This window comes from Pseudophryne corroboree, chromosome 2 (genome assembly GCF_028390025.1).
Source record: "Pseudophryne corroboree isolate aPseCor3 chromosome 2, aPseCor3.hap2, whole genome shotgun sequence".
NCBI classification, from domain to species: Eukaryota; Metazoa; Chordata; class Amphibia; order Anura; family Myobatrachidae; genus Pseudophryne; species Pseudophryne corroboree.
Window position 1 is genome coordinate 746,649,076 of NC_086445.1, and position 18,219 is coordinate 746,667,294.

General features: G+C 44.6%; 1 protein-coding gene across 3 annotated transcripts in view; it reads right to left on the reverse strand.

Annotated features, from left to right (window-relative positions):
* The window catches only part of AP4B1 (adaptor related protein complex 4 subunit beta 1), a 293,647-nt gene that overhangs the window by 97,575 nt on the left and 177,853 nt on the right, over positions 1 to 18,219 (reverse strand). For all 3 annotated transcript variants that reach the window (XM_063955413.1, XM_063955414.1, XM_063955412.1), the window contains one exon: positions 4,246 to 4,376. In XM_063955413.1, coding sequence (XP_063811483.1) covers positions 4,246 to 4,376 — 131 coding nt within the window. The remainder of the gene's footprint in view (positions 1 to 4,245; positions 4,377 to 18,219) is intronic.

Consider the following 18,219-nt stretch of genomic DNA (forward strand, 5'->3'; position numbering starts at 1 on the left):
TACAAAAGGGACTCAAGTTTGCCCCTACTGGACAAACTGATCCCTTTAATCTATACATTGATACCCAGAAGTATATTAGAAAAATTACCCTAAAAAAGTTTTTTTAGAACAAAGATATTAGTACAGATACCAACCCCAATCCAGGTAGAGATAAATTTAAAAACAAATCCAGCTTTAATCCCACTTACGAAAGGGGAAAGTTCATCAATTGTTTTAATGAAATCAGCAATGATGAAATTGAAAAACTCTTAAAAAAGAAAAAACGTGTGAAATGTAATTTATCTAAAAGAGAATATGAGGCAGTTAGGGCCTTAAAAGAAGATAAAAACATCATCATTAAACCGGCCGACAAGGGTGGAGGAGTGGTCCTGATGAACAAATCTGAATATGTGGAGGAGATTATGAAGCAGTTAAAAACAGGCAATACTTACAGGAAATTAAAATCTGACCCAACTCAAAAAATCAGTGATGCATTATTACTGTTAACCACAAATGCATTACAAGATGGGGTAATAAATGAAAAGGAACATGATTTTCTTAATATAAAAGAACCTTCAGTTCCCACTATATATGTTTTGTCCAAAATCCACAAGGACCCCCTCCACCCTCCCGGACGCCCTATAATATCAGGCTGCAATAGCCTGACCTCGAATTTATCAGCTCTAATTGATTTCTTTTTACAACCTCTAGTTTTAGAGACTTCAGCTTATTTGAAAGACACTGGTGATGCCCTACGAGTTATTAATGAATTCACCCACACTAATTCAAGCATCATTTGTAGCGCTGATGTCAGCACACTATATACCATCATCAGTAAAGAAAAGGGCATGCAAGCCGTGTCCTATTTTTTGAATAAAAGCCACTATGATGAACCCACCAAAAAATTCATTTTAGATGGGATTGCTTTTATTCTGGATAATAATTATTTTTATTTCGATGGTACTTACTATGTTCAACAAGTGGGCACTGCCATGGGTACCAGATTCGCCCCCAGTTATGCCAATTTATATATGGCATATTGGGAGGACCTCACGATCTTCAAAGGGGACCATCTGGGGGCGAGTCTGGTATCCTGGCATAGATATATTGATGATATTTTGTTTTTATGGAATGGGAGTAAAGAAAGTCTTGCCACTTTTTCAGATAGATTAAATACAAATCAATATGATATTCATTTAACTTTTAATATCAGTACAGAAGAAATTTCTTTTTTAGATTTATGCATCTATGTAGAAAATGGTGTTTTTAAAACAAAGACTTTTAGAAAAACAACTGATTCGAACAGCTATATAGAAAGGGAAAGCTCTCATCATCACAATTGGCTAGAAGGCATTCCCTTCGGCCAATACATGAGAATTAAAAGAAACTGTACCGACTCAGTAGTATGTGAGAATCAAATCAAAGAGACTACTGATAGATTCTTATGTAAAGGTTATTCCGAGAAATCGCTCGAGAAGGCACAGGACAAAGTAGGAAACATAAAGAGAGAGGACCTTCTCATACCAAAACCCAAACAAAAAAATACTGATGAGAATCGGAATAACTGGGCTTTCATTAGTCAATACAATCCTCTGTTTAAGGACATTGAAAAAATCTTTAAGAAAAATTGGCACCTTTTACAAAAAGACCCAGTGTTGGGGAAAATAATACCAGAAGGTCCATCATTTATATATAGAAAAGCATTCTCTCTGCAAGACAAATTAGTGAGAAGCACTTTAGATGATGGAATTAGAGTTAGCAATAGAACAAAAGGCTTCCACAGGTGTGGACAATGTCTAATGTGTCGAACAGTTAAAAGCCCATTAAATAAACTTATTAGTTTTACTGTAAATGGTGAAACTCATAACATTCAGGATTTCATCACTTGCCACTCTAAAAATATAATTTACATCATCGAGTGTACTTGTGGCCTCGCTTATGTCGGCAAGACGAGTAGAAATTTAAAAACCCGTCTTGCCGAACATATATATAACATACGCAAGGGCTTGGAGTCCCACTCGCTCTCTAATCATTTTAAGATTTGCCATGATAAAAAAGAGTGTCAAATAAAAAGCTTTGTAGGGATCCAGCAAATTAAGCCGACTTGGAAAACAAGAGACATGGAGAGTAGGTTGGCAAAATCTGAGATGAGATGGATCTTTAATTTAGGTACCCTTCAACCAAAGGGTCTAAATACAGATTTTGAAATGAAGTGGTTTTTAACCTAGATCTTATTTCTCAGCTGTAAATATAAAAAGAGTATTCCCCCAATTCTTTGCTGCTAATCATATGTTTTTGAATTCAATTTTTTTTTTTTTTTTTGCTGCTAATCATTTATTATTTTATTCTTTTTTGGGTATTACTTTCTTGTTCTTTGGAGAGACATGAACTTCATCCACAACGTTAATTTGGAATACACCCTGTATTGTGGAACCCATATTGCAGGATGTATGGACTCGCTTTGAATGTATGGCTATATCAGCCAAAGTGTGTAGCGGGACATATAAGAAATCTTGTGCCGTGTGCTGGAACGCATAACGTCATCTCTCCCTATAGCCCTCAATTTGCTATATTACCAGCCTCGACTTCCGGGACGGGAGGTTACGTGCCGTGCTGTGGAACGCACGCCACCGCTTCCTGTTTGCTGTGGAACGCACGCTACAGCTTCCTTCCCGCAGTACCGTCGCGGGTGAATTACAATTACACGTGAGTTCAAACACACACCTGAGGACGACTTCAGACTAACGAACAGGGGTATATATATGCCCTCCAATTCACTTAGCCACTAAACGCTTCTGAGGAAGAACCCGTTGGTTCGAAATGCATTAAGCAGCCGTGGCTATATCTGGACGTACTGGACCTGGAGCTTCTCTGAGAACCCCTTTGAGCATCCGGAACTCTGTGGGACCTCCATGAGACTTATCTCTTGATAAGTATAGACTCCATCTACCAGCATTTTATTACAAGTCCTTTTTATTTCTATGTTTTATTTTCCATCCTATCACAAGGAAGAAGTACGACTTTCATCTATTGTCCACAACTGTGAATTATCACATTCTGACATGCTTTGAAAAAACCTACGTTTGTGAGTTTGATATACAGACCATTAAAGGGAACTGCACTTTATATTGGCATACTTGCACTATTGTGTTTTTTTCTTTTATTATTGAAGGGTCTCCCCTCTGGTTCATTGTTTTTCTTCATTTGAAATCCATGAGAGCTTCATACCCAGATTATCACATCCTTGTACAGTGTAAGCGCAATCATACACTTTCTTTACCCCACATTGTAATCTGTTGAAAATTCTGTGATTTTTTCGCTAAGTGTATGTGCTGCTAATTCTACAGTGTACTCTGCGCAGTCATCACAACATCTATATTCTATTTATACCCTATGCTGTCAAAACCACCAGGTACTGTGGGCTACACACAAAAAGGTTTTAAGAGAAAACCTGACCTGCACCCATGCCCTGGTGATCTAGTGGGATCACCTGTACTGCCACAGTGTCCACCGCCAGCGCGCGCGGCTCGCCTCCCACCGACCGCACCGGATCGCAATTAAGTACGGGTCCCGCGAGCGGGACCCACTCACCACCTCCCGCAGCGGGGCCACGCGGTCCTGGAGAGCCCCCGTCGTGTGTGCCTGACCGGAAGAAAATCGGAGCCTCCTGCTATAGTTACCCGGCAACCAGGGCTCGGGAGTGTACAGCGCCGCTGGGGAGAGATGGAGCTGCAGCAGTGAATGTCACTAGACATGTACACACTGCTGCAGCCCTTGAAGTCTTCACTTTTCTTCTCAAAAAAAGCTCTTCTTAGGGCTGCCCAGAGCAGCCCCTCTGTTATGTGCCTGCTATCTGCAGCACCAACTACAAAACTGAGCTCCAGTGCAGGGAGGCGGGGTTATAGAGGAGGTGGCGCTAAGCATCTTGGGAACAGTCAAAGCTTTTTCAGCCTGTTGGTGCCTCGGATCAAGATCCTACTCTACACCCTATGTCTTTCCTTGTGGAGCCCAGTGTAACCCGCAGTAGAAACAAAAGCAGTGAGCAATAATTAGTTATTCTCATTCATATCTGCAACTAATGTGATTTAACATATAAGGGGTGAGTTATGTGATGGCAGCGATGTGCCACTCTGGAAATCACACAGCGGACAGTAACATGGCTAGTTTTTCCTCTCCCCCCATAGCAGGTTTTAGAATATAACAGCAACATTAAAGTAGTGTATTAGGAAGGTCATAACATGCTCTGTTTTAATGTACAGAACTCACCAACTTCTACATCCCTGTGTTGCCTGTGCATTTTGGCACATCCCAACACTGCAACTCTCCTCACGTAGGAAGCTTTGTCTCGTAATCCATTTTGTATGGGCTGTTGTATGTATTCCTGGATGCCCGGCATTCTGAAAAAGAATACGTGAAGAATGGAACAAAATGAGTAGGCAGGAAATGTAATGACAAATTAAGTTAAACATACACTCCCGGTGAAATGTCATCGAACACCCCAATGTTTCCAGTTTTTATTGAAACTTAAGCAATTCAAGCTCAGTGAATAACCTGAAACAGAAGACAAGTAATAAACTGCTACAGGTGAAATACCAAAAAGTAAGTTAGCAAACACCTAAAAATCATGTAAATTTCAGAGCTAGAAAAAAATTCTTTCTTTTAGTGAGCAAGTAATGGGTTAAGAAATTACAGCTGTTCTGTAGCAATGGAAAAGGGGCTTGTCTGGGCCAAAAAGCACCACCAGTGGACTACGAAAGACAGGGCGTGCTGTAGGTGTTATCCAATGAGGAACCAGTATGTGAAATCTTATGTTCATCATGCATGGTTTTCTATATGCCATCATATAAGAGTAAGGATGGTTCCTAAAGGTGTAGGGTTTATATACTATGCAGCAGCTTTAAACATGTTTAACACCAGGTTTTGCTTTTGAAAGTTCTTTCCTTTTAAAATACATGAAAATCCATCAAATATCCACAGGATACATGAGAGATTTGCTTTGCAAGCCAATTTATCTAAGAAGACATTGTAATAAGTGGAAAGCTGTATGCCCATTTTACATCACAATGCACCTTTTAAGATTACATCATGATGCCACACTTGAGGAAGCATTTTTTAGCACAAAGTGGACACTGGCCCAATGGGCATTTGCTGGCAAGGCAATTATTTCAGTAACTGGTGTTCACATAGTTATATTTACATTTCTATATCAATGTCTTTTTTCTATATCAATGTCTTTTTTCCAAAGAAAAGTAACAATCCTATTACAAGCCTTATTTATCTTCATACAATAATAAGAATTTACTTACCGATAATTCTATTTCTCGTAGTCCGTAGTGGATGCTGGGGACTCCGTAAGGACCATGGGGAATAGCGGCTCCGCAGGAGACAGGGCACAAAAGTAAAAGCTTTAGGATCAGGTGGTGTGCACTGGCTCCTCCCCCTATGACCCTCCTCCAAGCCTCAGTTAGGATACTGTGCCCGGACGAGCGTACACAATAAGGAAGGATTTTGAATCCCGGGTAAGACTCATACCAGCCACACCAATCACACTGTACAACCTGTGATCTGAACCCAGTTAACAGCATGATAACAGCGGAGCCTCTGAAAAGATGGCTCACAACAATAATAACCCGATTTTTGTAACAATAACTATGTACAAGTATTGCAGACAATCCGCACTTGGGATGGGCGCCCAGCATCCACTACGGACTACGAGAAATAGAATTATCGGTAAGTAAATTCTTATTTTCTCTGACGTCCTAAGTGGATGCTGGGGACTCCGTAAGGACCATGGGGATTATACCAAAGCTCCCAAACGGGCGGGAGAGTGCGGATGACTCTGCAGCACCGAATGAGAGAACTCCAGGTCCTCCTCAGCCAGGGTATCAAATTTGTAGAATTTTTCAAACGTGTTTGCCCCTGACCAAGTAGCAGCTCGGCAAAGTTGTAAAGCCGAGACCCCTCGGGCAGCCGCCCAAGATGAGCCCACCTTCCTTGTGGAATGGGCATTTACATATTTTGGCTGTGGCAGGCCTGCCACAGAATGTGCAAGCTGAATTGTACTACACATCCAGCGAGCAATCGTCTGCTTAGAAGCAAGAGCACCCAGTTTGTTGGGTGCATACAGGATAACAGCAAGTCAGTTTTCCTGACTCCAGCCGTCCTGGAAATCTATATTTTCAGGGCCCTGACAACATCTAGCAACTTGGAGTCCTCCAAGTCCCTAGTAGCCGCAGGTACCACAATAAGCTGGTTCAGGTGAAACGCTGACACCACCTTAGGGAGAAACTGGGGACGAGTCCGCAGCTCTGCCCTGTCCGAATGGACAATCAGATATGGGCTTTTGTGAGACAAAGCCGCCAATTCTGACACTCGCCTGGCCGAGGCCAGGGCCAACAGCATGGTCACTTTCCATGTGAGATATTTCAAATCCACAGATTTGAGCGGTTTAAACCAATGTGATTTGAGGAATCCCAGAACTACGTTGAGATCCCACAGTGCCACTGGAGGCACAAAAGGGGGTTGTATATGCAGTACTCCCTTGACAAACTTCTGGACTTCAGGAACTGAAGCCAATTCTTTCTGGAAGAAAATCGACAGGGCCGAAATTTGAACCTTAATGGACCCCAATTTGAGGCCCATAGACACTCCTGTTTGTAGCAAATGCAGGAATCGACCGAGTTGAAATTCCTCCGTGGGGGCCTTCCTGGCCTCACACCATGCAACATATTTTCGCCAAATGCGGTGATAATGTTGTGCGGTCACCTCCTTCCTGGCTCTGACCAGGGTAGGGATGACCTCTTCCGGAATGCCTTTTTCCCTTAGGATCCGGCGTTCAACCGCCATGCCGTCAAACGCAGCCACGGTAAGTCTTGGAACAGACATGATCCTTGCTGAAGCAAGTCCCTTCTTAGTATCTCTTGAAGTTCCGGGTACCAAGTCCTTCTTGGCCAATCCGGAGCCACGAGTATAGTTCTTACTCCTCTCCGTCTTATAATTCTCAGTACCTTGGGTATGAGAGGCAGAGGAGGGAACACATACACCGACTGGTACACCCACGGTGTTACCAGAGCGTCCCAGCTATTGCCTGAGGGTCTCTTGACCTGGCGCAATACCTGTCCAGTTTTTTGTTCATACGGGACGCCATCATGTCCACCTTTGGTCTTTCCCAACGGTTCACAATCATGTGGAAGACTTCCAGATGAAGTCCCCACTAGTTGTCCACTCCCGGAATGAACACCGCTGACAGTGTTATCACATGATTTTTCGCCCAGCGAAGAATCCTTGCTGCCATTGCCCTCCTGCTTCTTGTGCCGCCCTGTCTGTTTACGTGGGCGACTGCCGTGATGTTGTCCGACTGGATCAGCACCGGTTGACTTTGAAGCAGAGGTCTTCCTAGGCTCAGAGCATTGTAAATTGCCCTTAGCTCCAGTATATTTATGTGGAGAGAAGTCTCCAGACTTGACCACACTCCTTGGAAATTTCTTCCCTGTGTGACTGCTCCCCAGCCTCTCAGGCTGGCATCCGTGGTCACCAGAACCCAGTCCTGAATGCCGAATGTGCTGCCCTCTAGTAGATGAGCACTCTGCAGCCACCACAGAAGAGACACCCTTGTCCTTGGAGACAGGATTATCCGCTGATGCATCTGAAGATGCGATCCGGACCATTCGTCCAGCAGATCCCACTGAAAAATTCTTGCGTGAAATCTGCCCAATTGAATCGCTTCGTAAGAAGCCACCATTTTTCCCAAGACTCTTGTGCATTGATGCACTGACACTTGGCCTGGTTTTAGGAGGTTTCTGACTAGCTCGGATAACTCCCTGGCTTTCTCCTCCGGGAGAAACACCTTTTTCTGGACTGTGTCCAGAATCATCCCTAGGAACAGCAGACGTATCGTCGGAATCAGCTGCGATTTTGGAATATTTAGAATCCACCCGTGCTGTCGTAGAACTACTTGAGATAGTGCTACTCCGACCTCCAACTGTTCTCTGGACCTTGCCCTTATCAGGAAATCGTCCAAGTAAGGGATAATTAAGACGCCTTTTCTTTGAAGAAGAATCATCATTTCGGCCATTACCTTGGTAAAGACCTGGGGTGCCGTGGACAATTCAAACGGCAGCGTCTGAAACTGATAGTGACAGTTCTGTACCACGAACCTGAGGTACCCTTGGTGAGAAGGGCAAATTGGGACATGGAGGTAAGCATCCTTGATGTCCAGGGACACCATATAGTCCCCTTCTTCCTGGTTCGCTATCACTGCTCTGAGTGACTCCATCTTGATTTGAACCTTTGTATGTAAGTGTTCAAAGATTTCAGATTTAGAATAGGTCTCACCGAGCCGTCTGGCTTCAGTACCACAAATAGTGTGGAATAATACCCCTTTCCTTGTTGTAGGAGGGGTACTTTGATTATCACCTGCTGGGAATACAGCTTGTGAATTGTTTCCAATACTGCCTCCCTGTCGGAGGGAGACGTTGGTAAAGCAAACTTCAGGAACCTGCGAGGGGGAGACGTCTCGAATTTCCAATCTGTACCCCTGGGATACTACTTGTAGGATCCAGGGGTCCACTTGCGAGTGAGCCCACTGCGCGCTGAAACTCTTGAGACGACCCCCCACCGCACCTGAGTCCGCTTGTACGGCCCCAGCGTCATGCTGAGGACTTGGCAGAAGCGGTGGAGGGCTTCTGTTCCTAGGAAGGGGCTGCCTGCTGCAGTCTTCTTCCCTTTCCTCTACCCCTGGGCAGATATGACTGGCCTTTTGCCCGCTTGCCCTTATGGGGACGAAAGGACTGAGGCTGAAAAGACGGTGTCTTTTTCTGCTGAGATGTGACTTGGGGTAAAAAAGGTGGATTTTCCAGCTGTTGCCGTGGCCACCAGGTCCGATGGACCGACCCCAAATAACTCCTCCCCTTTATACGGCAATACTTCCATGTGCCGTTTGGAATCTGCATCACCTGACCACTGTCGTGTCCATAAACATCTTCTGGCAGATATGGACATCGCACTTACTCTTGATGCCAGAGTGCAAATATCCCTCTGTGCATCTCGCATATATAGAAATGCATCCTTTAAATGCTCTATAGTCAATAAAATACTGTCCCTGTCAAGGGTATCAATATTTTCAGTCAGGGAATCCGACCAAGCCACCCCAGCGCTGCACATCCAGGCTGAGGCGATCGCTGGTCGCAGTATAACACCAGTATGTGTGTATATACTTTTTAGGATATTTTTCAGCCTCCTATCAGCTGGCTCCTTGAGGGCGGCCGTATCTGGAGACGGTAACGCCACTTGTTTTGATAAGCGTGTGAGCGCCTTATCCACCCTAAGGGGTGTTTCCCAACTCGCCCTAACTTCTGGCGGGAAAGGGTATAACGCCAATAATTTTCTATCGGGGGAAACCCACGCATCATCACACACTTTATTTAATTTATCTGATTCAGGAAAAACTACAGGTAGTTTTTTCACACCCCACATAATACCCTTTTTTGTGGTACTTGTAGTATCAGACATATGTAACACCTCCTTCATTGCCCTTAACATGTAACGTGTGGCCCTAATGGAAAATACGTTTGTTTCTTCACCGTCGACACTGGAGTCAGTGTCCGTGTCTGTGTCTGTGTCGACCGACTGAGGTAAATGGGCGTTTTAAAGCCCCTGACGGTGTTTGAGACGCCTGGACAGGTACTAATTGGTTTGCCGGCCGTCTCATGTCGTCAACCGACCTTGCAGCGTGTTGACATTATCACGTAATTCCCTAAATAAGCCATACATTCCGGTGTCGACTCCCTAGAGAGTGACATCACCATTACAGGCAATTGCTCCGCCTCCTCACCAACATCGTCCTCATACATGTCGACACACACGTACCGACACACAGCACACACACAGGGAATGCTCTGATAGAGGACAGGACCCCACTAGCCCTTTGGGGAGACAGAGGGAGAGTTTGCCAGCACACACCAAAACGCTATAATTATACAGGGACAACCTTATATAAGTGTTTTCCCTTATAGCATCTTAATATATAATAATATCGCCAAATTAGTGCCCCCCCTCTCTGTTTTAACCCTGTTTCTGTAGTGCAGTGCAGGGGAGAGCCTGGGAGCCTTCCTAGCAGCGGAGCTGTGTAGGAAAATGGCGCTGTGTGCTGAGGAGAATAGGCCCCGCCCCCTTTTCGGCGGGCTGCTTCTCCCGTTTTTCTGACAACCTGGCAGGGGTTAAATACATCCATATAGCCCCAGAGGCTATATGTGATGTATTTTTAGCCAGCATAGGTACTTTCATTGCTGCCCAGGGCGCCCCCCCCAGCGCCCTGCACCCTCAGTGACCGTTGGTGTGAAGTGTGCTGAGAGCAATGGCGCACAGCTGCCGTGCTGTGCGCTACCTTAAGAAGACTGGGAAGTCTTCAGCCGCCGATTTCTGGACCTCTTCTCTCTTCAGCATCTGCAAGGGGGTCGGAGGCGCGGCTCCGGTGACCCATCCAAGCTGTACCTGTGATCGTCCCTCTGGAGCTAGTGTCCAGTAGCTTAAGAAGCCAATCCATCCTGCACGCAGGTGAGTTCACTTCTTCTCCCCTAAGTCCCTCGTTGCAGTGAGCCTGTTGCCAGCAAGACTCACTGAAAATAAAAAACCTAACAAAACTTTTACTCTAAGCAGCTCTTTAGGAGAGCCACCTAGATTGCACCCTTCTCGGCCGGGCACAAAAACCTAACTGAGGCTTGGAGGAGGGTCATAGGGGGAGGAGCCAGTGCACACCACCTGATCCTAAAGCTTTTACTTTTGTGCCCTGTCTCCTGCGGAGCCGCTATTCCCCATGGTCCTTACGGAGTCCCCAGCATCCACTTAGGACGTCAGAGAAAATATTGTGATGAAGTGTAGCTTACTTAGTACAGCAAGATAATGACCCACAACATACCTCCTGACCGCTATGTCACAACTACCTTTGAGGACAATGACAAAACTGTAGGTTTCAAATCATGGCCTAGATAAAGTCCAAAAAACTGAACACGTGTTGGCGGCATCCAGGCCGCTGCCTGGTCTTACTAAATGTATAAATGCATAATGCATGTATAATGGGGGTCATTCCGAGTTGATCGCTCGTTGTTTTTTTTCGCAACGGAGCGAACAATCGCTAACGCGCATGCGCAATGTCCGCAGTGCGACTGCACCAAGTAAATTTGCTATGTAGTAAGTATTTTTACTCACGGCTTTTTCATCGTTCTGGTGATCGTAATGTGATTGACAGGAAGTGGGTGTTACTGGGCGGAAACTGGCCATTTTATGGGTGTGTGCGGAAAAACGCTACCGTTTCTGGGAAAAACGCGGGAGTGGCTGGAGAAACGGGGGAGTGTCTGAGCGAACGCTGGGTGTGTTTGTGACGTCAAACCAGGAACGAAACTGACTGAACTGATCGCAGATGCCGAGTAAGTCTGGAGCTACTCAAAAACTGCTAAGAGGTATGTAATCGCAATTTTGAGAATCTTTCGTTCGCAATTTTAAGAAGCTAAGATTCACTCCCAGTAGGCGGCGGCTTAGCGTGTGCAAAGCTGCTAAAAGCAGTTTGCGTACGATCAACTCGGAATGACCCCCAATGTGTATAGAAATGAGTTCAATGAAATACTATATGGAGAACTATGAGGAAACCATTGCAAATAGGAATCACTGAACACACAGCGCTGCAGCAGCAGAGGGATCCCTCTGGGGATTAATAGCAGCCCAATATTATATCTATTTAAGCCAATGTGTTATCATATGCATACATATACCAGCAATTAAATCATTGGGTTTTGGTTGTACAATTGTGATAAGTAGGAAAAGTGTGTGTGTGTATATATATATATATATATATATATATATAAACAAGCCCAATGTAATGCCACATGGAGATGTATTACTAATGCAGTGCTAGTGAGAGTCATAGCGGGGCGGCGTCAGCGGCGGGCGGCGTCGGAGGAGGCGGGTTGCGGCGGCTGACAATAAGAAGCCCATAGGCTCCTATAGGTGATCCCCATCTTTGGATGGCGATACCCCCATGGCCAAAAACGTATCGGCCAGGTGTTAGTACGAAAATGCTATAAAACCCCAGAAAACAAGGGTTTTATCGCATTTTCCCTTTAGTAAATCCCGCCCTATGTGACTCTACTCACCAGCTACATTTGTATCAATCTAATAACAATAGATAGCTGCTGCTCAACAGATGGCATATTGAGGAAGATACAAAGACTCAATTTCCGGGTGTGGTTCATCAAATCGACAGTATCTAGGTCGACAATGTTTAGGTCGACCACTATAGGTCGACAGTCACTAGGTCGACATGGATGGAAGGTCGAAAGGGTTTGTAGGTCGACATGTGCTAGGTCGACAGGTCTAAAGGTCGACATGAGGAATATTTTTTGTGTGTCATGTTCTTTGTAAAGTGACCAGGATCCCAAATTAGTGCACCGCGTCCCCTCGCATGGCTCGCTTCGCTCGCCATGCTTTGGGCATGGTGCCTTCGCTCCGCTACCGCTTTGCTCGCCACAGATTACCGTTCTAATCGTAGTCCACGTGGATCGTTAAGTATGAAAAATTTTAAAAAAAAACAATAATAAAAAAAAACCTCATGTCGACCTTTAGACCTGTCGACCTAGAAACCCTGTCGACCTTCCATCCATGTCGACCTAGTGACTGTCGACCTATAGTGGTCGACCTAAACATTGTCGACCTAGATACTGTCGATCTTCAGACCGGATCCCTCAATTTCCAGACACTATATTAAGGGACTCCACCTCGAAGCTACATTTGTCTAATTCATAAAGTATGAATAGTTTGAATGCACGAATTAGCTCAACACAACACTATATGGAGATACATTAGTATCACATTGTTACTAGTAGCTGCAGAGCACATAGTGCTGCAGTATTAGAGTGATTTTTGAAAGAATAAGGAGAATTACTCAAATTCTCTAGATTAAAATCACCAGATAGACCATATGACACATTTGTGTATCATGAGAATAATAAATTACGGTCTCAGGAGTGATTATAGAATACCTAGCAAGGTGTTGTGAATACTTTTTATTGTATATAACGTTTAAGATCATGTGAAATTAACTGAATTATAAGCAGTCTAGTGAGCATAAAATTCAGATTCCATAGCGGATATATGCAGTGACCCTATTTATATCAATCTATAATGACAACGACAGTTATTGCTGAACAGATAGCACAACAATGAGTATATGGATGCCTAATTGTTACAGAGAACATAATACAGGTTGAGTATCCCATATCCAAATATTCTCAAATACGGAATATTCCGAAATACAGACTTTTTTGAGTGAGAGTGAGATAGTGAAATCTTTGTTTTTTGATGACTCAATGTACACAAACTTTGTTTAATACACAAAGTTATTAAAAATATTGTATTAAATGACCTTCAGGCTGTGTGTATAAGGGGGGTAATTCCAAGTTGATCGCAGCAGGATTTTTGTTAGCAGTTGGGCAAAACCATGGAGGTAATTCCAAGTTGATTGCAGCAGGAACTTTGTTAGCAATTGGGCAAAACCATGTGCACTGCAGGGGGGGCAGATGTAACATGTGCAGAGGGAGTTAGATTTGGGTGGGGTGTGTTCAATCTGCAATCTAAATTGCAGTGTAAAAATAAAGCAGCCAGTATTTACCCTGCACAGAAACAAAATAACCCACCCAAATCTAACTCTCTCTGCAAATGTTATATCTGCCTCCCCTGCAGTGCACATGGTTTTGCCCAATTGCTAACAAACTTGCTGCTGCGATCAACTCAGGATTACCCCCCATGTGCACTGCAGGGGAGGCAGATTTAACATGTGCAGATAGAGTTAGATTTGGGTGTGGTGTGTTCAATCTGCAATCTAATTTGCAGTGTAAAAATAAAGCAGCCAGTATTTACCCTGCACAGAAACAAAATAACCCACCCAAATCTAATGGGCCCTACTCACTGGCCGACCCGCCCGACGGCGGATACGGCCGACGAGCGACCCGGCGGCGGGGGGGCAGTGACGGGGGGAGTGAAGTTTCTTCACTCCCCCCGTCACCCGGCTGCATTGAAGTGCAGGCAAATCTGGATGAGATCGTCCATATTGGCCTGCATGCACAGCCGACGGGAGACCAGCGATGAACGAGCGCGGGGACGCGCATCGTTCATCGCTGGAGTCTCCACACTGAAAGATATGAACGAGTTCTCGTTCATTTATGAACGAGATCGTTCATATCTTTCAGTATATCGGCCAGTGTGTAGGGCCTATTACTCTCTCTGCACATGTTATATCTGCCTCCCCTGCAGTGCACACGGTTTTGCCCAACTGCTAACAAAAATCCTGCTGCGATCAACTTGGAATTACCCCCATGGTGTATATGAAACATAAATGAATTGTGTGAATGTACACACACTTTGTTTAATGTACAATGTTATAAAAAATATTGGCTAAAATTACCTTCAGGCTGTGTGTATAAGGTGTATATGTAACATAAATGCATTCTGTGCTTAGACTTAGGTCCCATAGCCATGATATCTCATTATGGTATGCAATTATTCCAAAAAACTAAAAAATCCCATATCCAAAATACCTCTGGTCCCAAGCATTTTGGATAAGGGATACTCAACCTGTAAGGGATTTCATCTAGTGACTACAATTGCAACAATTAAATAAAAGCTATATACTGTAGCACTTAATAGTGAGCTTACCAAAAAATTTATTTTATGAGCATACCTGTATGAATGAATCTGTAACAACTATAAATATCTGGAATATTATTTAGGCCAGAGAATACAGGGACGTTATGAAATTTAATTAAATACCCCAAAGTACCAATTTTGGGGCACTTTCTGATATAATTACATCAATTTATTGAGGTGCATCAAACAGCAAACACTGACAGTTTGTCATTATTAATAACGGGATGATCTAGATAATAGGATTTTGGTTACCTACCGATAAATCCTTTTCTCGTAGTCCGTAGAGGATGCTGGGGTCCATATTAGTACCATGGGGTATAGACAAGTCCACCAGGAGCCATTGGCACTTTAAGAGTTTAACAGTGTGGGCTGGCTCCTCCCTCTATGCCCCTCCTACCAGACTCAGTCTAGAAACTGTGCCCGAGGAGACGACATACATCGAGAGAAGGAATTACACAGATAGTGGCGTAATTCATACCAGCTCACACAAACATGCGAATCCGGACAACATGCCGGAACAACTCAGCAACAGCTGAAACAGTAAATAACGCAGACCTTACCTAGGCAGTACTGAACCATAAAAAACAACGCAGGAAAACGAAGTGCTGGGCGGGCGCCCAGCATCCTCTACGGACTACGAGAAAAGGATTTACCAAAATCAAAATCCTATTTTCTCTTACGTCCTAGAGGATGCTGGGGTCCATATTAGTACCATGTGGATGTACCAAAGCTCCCAGTACGGGAGGGAGAGTGCAGAGGCTCCTGTAATACTGCTATGACTTGAGGTCATCAGAGACCAAAGTATCGAACTTGTAAAATTTGGCAAACGTGTTCGACCCAAACCAAGTAGTTGCTCGGCAGAGTTGTACCGCCGAGACACCCCGGGCAGCCACCCAGGAAGAACCCGCCTTACGAGTAGAGTGGGTCTTAACAGATTTTGGACACGGCAATCCTGCCATGGAATAAGCATGCTGGATAGTGAACCTGATCCAGCGGGAAATCAACTGCTTAGAAGCAGGACATCCAATTTTCTTTGGATCATAGAGGACAAACAGAGGGTCACTTTTCCTATGACGAGCCGTCCTCTTCACGTAAATCTTCAAAGTCCTCACTACATCCAAGGCCTTTGAAGTAATTGAGGAGTCAGTAGCCACTGGCACCACAATAGGCTGGTTTATGTGGAAAGCCGACACAACCTTAGGCAGGAACTGTGGACGAGTCCTAAGTTCCGCCCTGTAGGGAAGATCAGATAGGGGCTCTTACAAAGCCCCTAATTCCGACACGCGTCATGCAGATGCCAAGGCCAACAAGGTGACCGCCTTCCACGTGAGAAACTTGAGATCAGCCTCCTGTAGAGGCTGAAACCAAACAGATTGGAGGTACTGCAACACCACATCAAGATCCCATGGAGCCGTAGGCGCCACAAAGGGAGGCTGGATGTGCAGAACCCCTTTCAAAAAGGTCTGAACCTCAGGAAGAACAGACAATTGTTTTTGCAAGAAGATGGACAAAGCAGAGATCTGGACGTTGATGGAGCCCAGTCTCAGTCCCATATTCACCCCTACTTGCAGGAAAAGGAGAAAATGTCCAAGTTGAAACTCCACCGCCGGAAACTTCTTGACCTCACACCAAGAAACATATTTCTTACAAATGCGGTGGTAATGTTTAGACGTTACCCCCTTCCTTGCCTGTTCAGGGTAGGAATTACCTCACTCGGAATACCTTTCCGAGCTAAAATCTGGCGTTCAACCGCCATGCCGTCAAACGTAGCCGCGGTAAGTCTTGATAAGCGAACAGCCCCTGCAGAAGCAGATCCTCCCGAAGATGTAAAGGCCGTGGATCTTCCAGCAGAAGATCCACCAGATCCGCGTACCAAGCCCTCCTTAGCCAGTCCGGAGCAATGAGGATTGCCAGAACCTTTGTTCTTCTCACGAGCTGAAGAACCTTTGGTATCAGAGGAAGTGGAGGGAACACATACACTCAGAATAAAATGGTTACCACCCTGACTCTCAGGCGCTTTTGAGAGAACCAAACGTTATTCAATCTCTTACAATTTGAAGAGTATGCAATCTTTTAAAATAAAGAATAAAGCACAAACATAGTGATACTGTTATAACATTAATTAGACGTGTATTGGGGGTCCAGACTCGTACCCGAAATGGTGGTCTACCGTGGTGGACAAATGCGCCTTTTAGGGAGCGGATCACCGACTTGGAATGCTCTCAGGCCTTCTATAGTTCTTATAGGTACCCTCCTTCTCACATCAATCCGCAATACATGTGGATAAAATGGATCTCAGATAGTGTGATACCATAAAAATTTATTTCCAAATACAACATATAAAATCCTTTGACAGATGAGTTCTCACCAGACAAGATGGTCTACAGATAATAGTAGACAACATCGTTTGTAAATGATACACAGCCAGGCGTCCCCAGGAGTTATCATAAACAGCCAGGTGAGAGCTCCACGTGTCCCCTGCTACCTCCACCAACGTGTTTCGATAACTAAGCTAGTGATGAGCACCGGAAATTTTTCGGGTTTTGTGTTTTGGTTTTGGGTTCGGTTCCGCGGCCGTGTTTTGGGTTCGAACGCGTTTTGGCAAAACCCTCACCGATTTTTTTTTTGTCGGATTCGGGTGTGTTTTGGATTCGGGTGTTTTTTTTCAAAAAACCCTAAAAAACAGCTTAAATCATAGAATTTGGGGGTCATTTTGATCCCAAAGTATTATTAACCTCAATAACCATAATTTTCACTCATTTTCAGTCTATTCTGAACACCTCACAATATTATTTTTAGTCCTAAAATTTGCACCGAGGTCGCTGGATGACTAAGCTCAGCGACCCAAGTGGCCGACACAAACACCTGGCCCTTCTAGGAGTGGCACTGCAGTGTCACGCAGGATGGCCCTTCCAAAAAACACTCCCCAAACAGCACATGACGCAAAGAAAAAAAGAGGCGCAATGAGGTAGCTGTGTGACTAAGCTCAGCGACCCAAGTGGCCGACACAAACACCTGGCCCTTCTAGGAGTGGCACTGCAGTGTCACGCAGGATGGCCCTTCCAAAAAACACTCCCCAAACAGCACATGACGCAAAGAAAAATGAAAGAAAAAAGAGGTGCAAGATGGAATTGTCCTTGGGCCCTCCCACCCACCCTTATGTTGTATAAACAGGACATGCACACTTTAACCAACCCATCATTTCAGTGACAGGGTCTGCCACACGACTGTGACTGAAATGACGGGTTGGTTTGGACCCCCACCAAAAAAGAAGCAATTAATCTCTCCTTGCACAAACTGGCTCTACAGAGGCAAGATGTCCACCTCATCATCATCCTCCGATATATCACCGTGTACATCCCCCTCCTCACAGATTATCAATTCGTCCCCACTGGAATCCACCATCTCAGCTCCCCGTGTACTTTGTGGAGGCAATTGCTGCTGGTCAATGTCTCCACGGAGGAATTGATTCTAATTCATTTTAATGAACATCATCTTCTCCACATTTTCTGGATGTAACCTCGTACGCCGATTGCTGACAAGGTG